The 10,000-nt window shown below is 40.3% G+C and overlaps 1 protein-coding gene across 1 annotated transcript in view; it reads right to left on the bottom strand.

The window, feature by feature from the left end:
* LOC137973739 (cytochrome P450 4B1-like) overlaps positions 1–10,000 on the bottom strand; it is a 28,600-nt gene that overhangs the window by 10,030 nt on the left and 8,570 nt on the right. Inside the window, exons 5-9 of the mRNA XM_068820623.1 lie at positions 9,107–9,169; positions 6,878–7,010; positions 6,696–6,761; positions 1,940–2,027; positions 711–813 (exon numbers count right to left, since the gene is read on the bottom strand). Coding sequence (XP_068676724.1) covers positions 711–813; positions 1,940–2,027; positions 6,696–6,761; positions 6,878–7,010; positions 9,107–9,169 — 453 coding nt within the window. The remainder of the gene's footprint in view (positions 1–710; positions 814–1,939; positions 2,028–6,695; positions 6,762–6,877; positions 7,011–9,106; positions 9,170–10,000) is intronic.

Below are 10,000 nucleotides of genomic sequence, written 5' to 3'. Positions count from 1 at the left end.
AATTGTTTGACGTAAGGGCAATGTTATGGTATCATATGAAACACCAATAATTGCTTAACAAGTTACACTCGTTAATGTGACGTAATATGTCATCATGGTAACAAAACAGCGATGCAAAAACAGCCTATATTTTGTTTTTAAACGATTATATTTCAAAAACCATTTCGGTGACCCCCAGTTTTTATTGCTAGAACGCGATGAGCAGACTAAGAGAAAAGTTTTTGCTAAGTTAAAAGAACTTAAAAGAGAGGGTTCATAGCCATCTTCACAACTGGAAAACTTTAAGGTGGCTCTGAATCTGCTCCAGATATTTTTTTAAGTTTGCAAAACGTTTTATCTTTGCCTGCTAATCACTTTCCAGCTTTACAAGGAGGGGGGGGGGGGGGGGGGGAAGGGGTGAAGGAATGAGGTCACCGAGTTACCAAGTTTGTTTTTGAGATATAACCGTCTAAATACAAAATATACGGTGCATTTAAATCGCTGTTTTGTTGCCACAGTGACTTATTACGTCACATAAATAAGTGCGTCTTGTTAAGCAACTCTTGTTGTTTTATTTGGTACCACAACATTGTCACTACATGAAACAGTGTTGTAGAATTAATCCTTTGAATAGAACTACTCCTTTAAAATGTTGAAACGCATGGCAGTTTTCAGATTAGCAAAAAAGCAATGGTGCGAAGTCTTAAATTACATTCTGAATCTCTGATTACCACTCTAGCTGGTGTTGATCTCCGAGCACTTCATCAATTTCCTTTCGACATTTCTCCTGATGCTCAGGGTACATTGCTAAGCAGTATAATGTCCACGAAGTAGCTAAAAGCAAATAAAAATATGAACTCCAATTACGCAGTATTTATTTGTTAGCTTTTCAAATCAACTTAGAATTCAGATCTTCTCAGATTACACTGAACTGCCTCACTGTCTCGTGCAGAAATATAGTTTTGCACCTTAACTGTGTTCGCAGTAATCACTTCTAAGTTAGTCACACACAACAGATATTCTGATCTACTGAATTTGAAAACACGTTTACAACGATTACAAAAAATCAAGTGAAGCTGTGATCTTCGCAGTTATGAACGCAATTTTTGCAATTGCGTAAAGAAGCCTGGAAAATTCAGGACTTCAACGGGGTTTGAACCCGTGACGTCGCGATACCGGTGCAACGCTCGAACCAACTAAGCTATGAAGCCACTGACGTTTGGAGCTGGTCATTTGTGGGTTCTAATGTCCCCGTGAGGAATGAATCAATGATAAAATGATACAGTTTATGAATGGCAGCGGATCTAATTTGCAGGTCGCAGGTCGCAGGTCGCAGGTCGCCGGTTGCAGGTCATTGTTTCACCTAATTAGGCCTAAAAAAAGTTTTTAGGCCTAAGGTTAGCTTTTGTGAATGTTTAGGATACTTCTGTATTGGTGAAACAATGAACTGCAACCCGCGACCTGCGACTTGCAGATTAGAACCGCCGATGAAATGGATCATATATGAACTGCGTCTATGAAATCAAGTGAAGCTATGATCCTCTCAGTTATAATTGCGTAAAGAAGCCTGAAAAATTCAGGACTTCAACGGGGTGTGAACCCCGAATGCAGTTAATGAAAAATTTACTTACAATAACTTACAATGCTACCCACTACCTTACATGACCCAAAATACTTTACAATGCTACCCACTACCGTACTCTACTTACAACATTTTACAATGCTACCCACTACCGTACTCTACTTACAACATTTTACAATGCTACCCACTACCTTACATCACTACTTACACCACTCTTACAATATTAACTTACATTGCACTTTGTCAACTGCTGGCGATACGTAACACGACTTACATAATGCAACTTACTACTTTCAACTTGCATTACTGATTGTAACTGTGGAAGCGCCCACGGAGCATTGACAACCAAGATATTGCTTACTTTAAAAGTTCACTTACCACTGGCTGTGGTGTCATGCCCAGCAAACATAAAAGTCATCACTTCGCCAATTATTTCTTCATCAGTCAAACCAGTTCCATTGTCGTCCTAATCAAAAAGAAAAAAGGTGCAAGATCAAAACCTCAAACATTACATATTTCACAGCCACCTGTAACCCTGATGATTATGATGGTGAGAGCAATGACGATGATGATGATGATGACGATGATATGATAATTGATAATGATGACTGGAGATGATGATAATGAGAACGACTGATAATGAAAATGATGACGATGACGATGACGGCGATGATGATTTATAAGGGACCTTAAGATCTACGACGGCGATGGTAGACGAAAACGTCACCTCAAAATATAACTTGGCTCTATCGTAAGTCTTTCGCGATTATTCAGTCTCGTTCACGTCCTACAATATGGGGGAAGTACCCTAAAAATAAATTGGTACGAGTGGTTTCAAAGTGAAAAGAGAGAATGAAAGATTCTTTGTTGCATGCTTACTTTTTCGTCAAAACCTCAAATTTGGTGATTTCACGTCGTTGTTATACAAAGGACCACAAACGTACTTGCTAAAATCCGTGCTGAACGTGCAGAACGATCATTTACGTTTTTACTGGGTTGCCTATGGCAATCCCAGTTGGAAAGTGGGTGGGATTTGTTTGTTTTCTTTTTTTTTTTTTTTACCGTGTCGGTAAAAGTCTTGCCCGTCACTCCCCTGGTAAGTGGTGTCTTTGTGCATAGAGCCTTCTGCGCGTATTTTCTTAGGATCGAGAGGGTAGTGGAACTGCGTAGATTTCTCTGGTGGACACAGTAGAATCATTAACTTAGCCTGCAATGGCGTCGAAAGTCATGTAACGCGGATGGCGTTTTAGTGGATCCTTAAACAAAATATACCCTTATGGAGCTCAATAATGGAAAGTCAGTTGGATAAACTAGGCAGGAATCTCAAAAGCGACAAGTACTGGACTTCGACAACAATCTATCGCCCGTCAAGACGAAATCAAAGTGAGCTGTATTTACCTGAAGTACATGGTAATTTGACACGATTGAGTTTCTTGTCTTCACGCACGCAATGAAATAGGAAGAGGTTTTCGCCTCTAAGAGCAAATATGTTGTTTGTTTCAATAAATTTTTCGCTGGAAAAGGATTCTGTGGTATTTTCTGCACCCTTCTTTGTATTTTCTAATTTTGTGAATTATATCATGTTGTGTATTGAATTTTCGAGCTTAAGGTTGAAATGTGATATGGAAGAAGTTTTTTAGTATTGCTCTGTAAGCAGGAAGGGTTCACAGGCCTGTTGGAAGCGTGCTTGAGTTTCAACAAAATGAGCCCCAAAATCAGTGAAAACTTGTGACGCAGATGAATAATAAAGTAGCTGCTATTTCCAAAATGATGGAATTACCTGGTGATAAATAACGTCGTACGCGTCTTGAAAAATTTTGACTTTGCATAAACAAGAGTTGAGCGATTGTGATCTTTGTTTTGACTTCGCTCATTTCATTGTCAAACTTTATAACACTTGACAGAAAAGAAACGGCATATTGTAAAACACGGACTGGATTGGATTTGTAAAACAAGGACTGGATTTGTAAAACATGGATTTGTAAAACATGGGTTTGTAAAACACGGATTTGTAAAACGCGGATTTGTAAAACGCGGATTTGTAAAAAACGGATTTGTAAAACACGGATTTGTAAAACACTGATTTGTAAAACGCGGATTTGTAAAACACGGATTTGTAGAACACGGATTTGTAAAAGGTGGTCCGGCATTTTTTGTAAAAATGATAGCATTGTTTGACTGTTTATTTGTTTATTTCTGTCTGTCCCTTTTTAATCTTAATTCTTTTACTTTATATTATTTTCATTTTATGTTACTGCTTCACATTCAAATAATTTCTCTAAAAGATTGTTTGATTTTGAGTAATATTAGCATTTGGAAATTTTTACGAATAATCGAGAAATACGAGAAGCACTCGCTTACAGCGAGTAAGTATTCCCGGCATTTTCGGCATTCCCTCGTGTTCAAAAACAAAATTCCGCGTACTTATATTTAACTTTACAATGCATTCGGCGCGTTTTTAATTTTAAAATTATCAACATCTCAATACACAGGAGCTGGTCAAGACCGATTTTCCGCCGATTCAAAGCGACGCTTCGAGAAGGAAGCCGGTATCCTCCATAGTGTCAAAGGCCACAGAAATATCTCCGGGTTCCTGAGGTTTTGTCACGAGCCGTATGCCATAATGATGGAGTATTCGTGCTTCGACTTCGGTCATTTTGGCGTAGAAAAAAAGGTGACCACACTTCAAGATTTCGTGCACTTGGTGGACGCTGAATTTGACTTTTCCTCGTTAGCCGATGTGTTATTGGTGTGCACGATAGACGTGGTCACTGGGCTAGATTTTCTACACAGAAACGGTATTGCCCACAGAGACCTAAAACCAGGCAATACTTTCGTTTGCAACCAACACTACGACAAAGATGACCTTGAAACATCGTATGCCAAATGCCCTATTGTCTGTAAACTCGCAGACTTCGGTCTTAGCAGGTCACTGAAGTCGAAGTCGAAGCACGAATACTCCATCATTATGGCATACGGCTCGTGACAAAACCTCAAGAACCCGGAGATATTTCTGTGGCCTTTGACACTAGGGAGGAGACCGGCTTCCTTCTCGAAGCGTCGCTTTGAATCGGCGGAAAATCGGTCTTGACCAGCTCCTGTGTATTGAGATGTTGATAATTTTAAAAATAAAAACGCGCCGAATGCATGGTAAAGTTAAATATAAGTACGCGGAATTTTGTTTTTGAACACGAGGGAATGCCGAAAATGCCGGGAATACTTACTCGCTGTAAGCGAGTGCTTCTCGTATTTCTCGATTATTCGTAAAAATTTCCAAATGCTAATATTACTCAAAATCAAACAATCTTTTAGAGAAATTATTTGAATGTGAAGCAGTAACATAAAATGAAAATAATGTAAAGTAAAAGAATTAAGATTAAAAAGGGACAGACAGAAATAAACAAATAAACAGTCAAACAATGCTATCATTTTTACAAAAAATGCCGGACCACCTTTTACAAATCCGTGTTTTACAAATCCGTGTTTTACAAATCCGCGTTTTACAAATCCGTGTTTTACAAATCCGTGTTTTACAAATCTGCGTTTTACAAATCCATGTTTTACAAATCCGTGTTTTACAAATCCGTGTTTTACAAATCCAGTCCGTGTTTTACAAATCCAATCCAGTCCGTGTTTTACAATATGCCAAAAGAAACTTACAAAAACCCGGTATCTTGGCATCATTTGACACAGATGCTTCATTGTTTGGCGAGTAAACATGCCGCGGTAACTTAATCACGGCGCCCGCTGAATTCCGGCCATGTCACTTTCGATTTTGCAATTTACTTGAACGTAGCAAAAATCTCCCAAAATGTTTGTCGCTGATCGTAACTTTTTATATTCTATATTCACGGTTCAAAATTAATGTTGTTTTCATGTCGTAAATATTTTATTCTCGATCGACCGTCCCGGAAACTTCCTTCTGCTCTTTCTAAAAACTGTGTATCAATAGTTATTTGCTTTTTCATAGATAATTGTTTTGCATAAAGCAAGCTAACAAAATCTGTACCTTGCTGAGTTCGCATTTGTTAGCGTTAATAGTATTTTCGCTCAGATGCTTCTGTTTTTCATGAGGGGTTTATTGTTTTGGTCTCCCATCCCAACACTAACCCCGCTTAACAGGGCTTGACTTCAGTGAAGTTCCGTATTACAAAGCTGTCAGATGCTCAGAGGGCACACTTGTGGTAAAAAGAAGTTGTGAGGGAACTTGAAAATTATCAACATGTCAGCCCAGAAGCCAATGTTTCTCGCTTCTCTTTTATTTGTTATTCTTCAGAGACTGGAATGCTGTATTTCAATACCACACAATTCAGTGCCTTCCGATTTTCTGTAGCACGTACCAAAGGCAACCCAGTGTATGCTTCACGGAAGCATCTCGTTTAATTTTTAACCAGTGATATTATTATTTTGTGGCGTTGCCGTAGTCGTAGCCGTCGTCGTTTCTTAAACTCCCTATAATGATGACTGGAGATGCTGACGATGACATTAACTGATGATGGTGATGATGACAATTATGATAACGATAACGATGATGATTGATAATGATGACTGGAGATGATGATTAGGACAATGACCGATGTTGCTTACGATGGCAATGACAATTACGATGATGATGATGATGACGATGACGATGACGATGACTGTAGATGATGAATGATGAGGACAGTGACTGACGATAGTAACGATGACGACGGCGATGATGATGATGATGAGAAAGAGATAATTATATAATGAGAGAGAGAGAGAGAGAGATGATGCAGAGGAAAAGGGGCCCGTTTCTTGAAAGTCCCGAAAACTTTTCGGGCCCGAAAAGTCATTTGTGAAACTGTCAACCGCTTGTTTCGGAAAGCCGATCTCAGTTGTCATATTTTCAAGGTAACAAAAAGCAAAAATGGCTGTAAAGTTTGACGACTTAAATCCTCTCCGTTCTTGAGATACAGAGGGAATTGTGACACCCAAAAGTGGCCCGTAAAGTTTCGAGATTTTCGAGAAACGGGCCCGAGAACCGATGATCATGACTATGACAAGTACGACAATGATGAGGAAGACTGGAGAAGGTGTTGAGGATCAATGACTGATGATTTTGACGACGACTGTTAATGATCATGACCGTGTCTTTTCTTATGTTTCATACCTTAGCCTCTAGGAGAACGTCAAGAAAATCCAAATGTTTCTTTTTCCTTAGTTTTTCCCTCTCGGCCTTTTAAAATAATAACAAAATGAGGCTCTAGATGATTAACATGGTGTCAAATTTCCATCAAATTTAAAACGATTCATCTCTTCAAAAAAGACTGTTTTGAAATACGTTGTCCTCACGTTGTCCTGAAGAGCTTTTCTCCTGGTTTTAACAATTCCTTCTGCTTTGGCGTGAGCAAAAGCGCTATTCTTAAAAAACTTCCTTCCGTCTGGCGTCAACTTGTAAACCTCATCTGCATGTAGAAGTGGATTTCTAAGAACAAAAAAATGAATCCTAAATGGCTTGAACCTAGGAGTCATAAGAACAAAGTCAGGAGGTATAGAGCGTTTTCACTCAAGTGACCAGCAGCCATATTGGATGACTGAAACAAAAGAAAGTATTTGCATGAAAATAGAGTTTAATTCCCGGAGGAGTAGTTTGATACACCATCATGGCCGCCATTTCTTTGTTTTGGAACACCAACATGGCCGCCGTGACGTCATATGAAAACGCTCTATTGGCGTCCGGGTGAGTGTAGTCCCGAGAAGGATAAAATCGAATGAGGATTCGACACCCTGACTGGAAGCCATCTTAGAGTAAAGGTCACTTGTTGAAACGTTAGTCAAGTCCACCCGGACAATCGTACTTCACTTAATTACATGCATACTTAATCGACCACTCCCCGCAGGGGCTTTTCAGGGCCAATAAAACACAATCAACAAAACCACAGAACACAACAACAACAACAACGACAACTGTCAAGAATCCCAACTGGCCGCAGGCAAACCAGTTGGCTATTTACAAGTGCAGCCGAGAAGTTGAACCAGCGACTGCCACGAGCAAATCCAACTAGTGGTTAGAGCGGGTCGTGAACCTGGGATCTCCGGATCTCAAGGCCGGTGAACTAACTACTAGGCAGCACTGCCTCCAACATAATTAAGACGATAATGCTTCCTAGATACTTGAAAAAGAAGAAGAAGAATACTTGAGAAGAGCCAAAATATTATTAGCGTGCGCTGTACTGAGATGCCGTTGTAACAGTACGTGTATATTCACGTTTCCCAAAAGAATGGAAAAAAATGAACTAACAATCAAAGCGAACACCCGTGCTACTTTAATTAATGTCTGGTGGAGCTCTCGTTAACGTCGCCGGGTCTCTAAACTCTAGTACGGAAGCTATAGTACACTAAAATTTCTTTGACCCTTTCTGCAACACAACAACGTGAAATTGCCACGGTTGAGGGTTTAACGGAGTAATTGTGACCCGGCCACCCAAAGCAAGGCTTCCTCCTTCCTGGTTAAGCGGTTAAGTGGCTACTAACTGGATAAATGAGTGGGTGACTGAGCTAGTACGCTGTTAACGGCCAAATGCATTAACTGTGGATACTTGGCTACCTGGCTACGTAGCTACGCGGCTATGAAAGTGATCAATGTACTTCTATCTCTTGCATGGATCAGTGACGATCATCGTTATGGGATGCCTCGTCCTTTTCGACGCTTTAAGAACGAGGTATACCGGCGCGAGGGTTCAGTTTTTTGCCATTGTTTGAACTAAGCCACGTAGCGGCCATTTTTTGAAGTGTTTTGGAGTGGCCGGGTATTCTACAGTTAAGCCTCTAGTGGCAGCGTGCATCGCAAGACGCTGGCAGAATAGAATAATTGCAAAGTGGTCACGATTGCGTAAGCACTTATCTTCAAGCGACGTTTTCGCTGGCGTTGCCGTCGCCTTTGTAAAAGCTTTATAGTAGGGAGTTTAAGATCTACGAGGGTGACGTCAACAACAACGTCGCCTCAACATATAACTCTGCACTATTGTAAGTCCTTCGCGATTATTTCATATCGTTCACGTCGTGCAATGTGGGCGAAGTATCCAATAAGTCGATTGGTAGGAGTGGTTTCAGAATAAAAATAGAAAAATGAGAGATTCAAATTTGGACGCTCAAGTTGTGGTCAAAAGCTCAAGCAGAGTTAGTAGACCCTAACCCTAACCCTCTACTAACTCTGGCTCATTTCACCTCGTTGTTAGGCAGAAAACTGCACACAAATATTCGCCAAGTGCAGCACGATTATGGTGCTCTGCGCCCAACGCGCGCGGAGCACCATGGGTAAGAAAAATGGGAACCCATCTGTCCGAGAAAATTTGGCTTTGGTCATCAAGTTTTGAGCTCATCGAGGTCAGATGTTTTATGAAGTTGACTGCTGACCAGGTACTTGGTTTCGATTGGATTGCAGGCTCAAGCCAAGTTAACTTATTGAAAGAACTAATAAACCGGGAGCTCAGCTCTTAGGCTTGGCTAAATCTATATCATAATTTTCACCGCTCTGCTTTTTCGTAGACGAACCAATCATGAAATGATAGACTATCTTACACAAGCCTGTCCAAAAATTGATTTGCGGCCTCGTATACAGCCACAATGTATGGATCTCGTGTTCTGTAGACAGAATGAAAAGAAAGTTATCGTTAGCTTAGAGATGCTTTTATACTAGTAACAATGTATGTTATACTTTTTATGGTCTTATTTCTTTTCGCACACTCGTTGATGGCAACTTTGGCAGGTTGTGGGGAGGGGAGTGGTTAATCATTGAACAGAGAGTCTTCACAAGTTTTCCACCAAATTGTGGCCAAGTAGGCTACCCTTGATAATCCCATATTCACGTTATTTAACTTTGTACTTTACGCAACTTTTCATCTGTTACAAATTTAAATCAGGGTCCGAAATTGCGCCTTCCTGGTCGCCAATGCGACTAAAAATTGAGTACTGGCGACCAGAATTTCACAACTGCTCGGCAGTGGGCGACCTACTATTAAGTTCAGAGCCGTTTTCCAACAACTGTCTTACTTTTTATCCTGCCGATGTTTTTGAAATAAAAATGAAAGGAGTTTTCCCATTAACTGACCTCAATAACGTCACAAGCCACCGCGTTTATTTGCGGTTTCTCATAAAATACGTATTGCGGGCGAAAAAACGACTCAGTAAATAGTTCCAAGGGACTGGTGCGAGGAATGTAGCAACGGTAACAACATGGCGCCTTGTGTGCGACAGAACGTGACTGGTGTTTCCTTGGCTGAAATTTCAACAAACTAAGGGGCAGATGGATTTCTTTATTACACTCGAGGTCGGATATATTTTCTCTTCAAAATGTCCGCTTTCGAAAGCGAAAAATAATGCTTGACACATACACAAGACCGCGCGGTCGTTGCTTTCTGGTATCCAGAAAAAAGTTCAAAACGTGCATTTTCAGGTGAAATTTTTGGCGACCCC

Source organism: Montipora foliosa, chromosome 10, assembly GCF_036669935.1.
Source record: "Montipora foliosa isolate CH-2021 chromosome 10, ASM3666993v2, whole genome shotgun sequence".
NCBI classification, from domain to species: domain Eukaryota; kingdom Metazoa; phylum Cnidaria; class Anthozoa; order Scleractinia; family Acroporidae; genus Montipora; species Montipora foliosa.
Note: the sequence above shows the minus strand (reverse complement) of the source record. Positions and strands in the feature narration are given on the sequence as shown.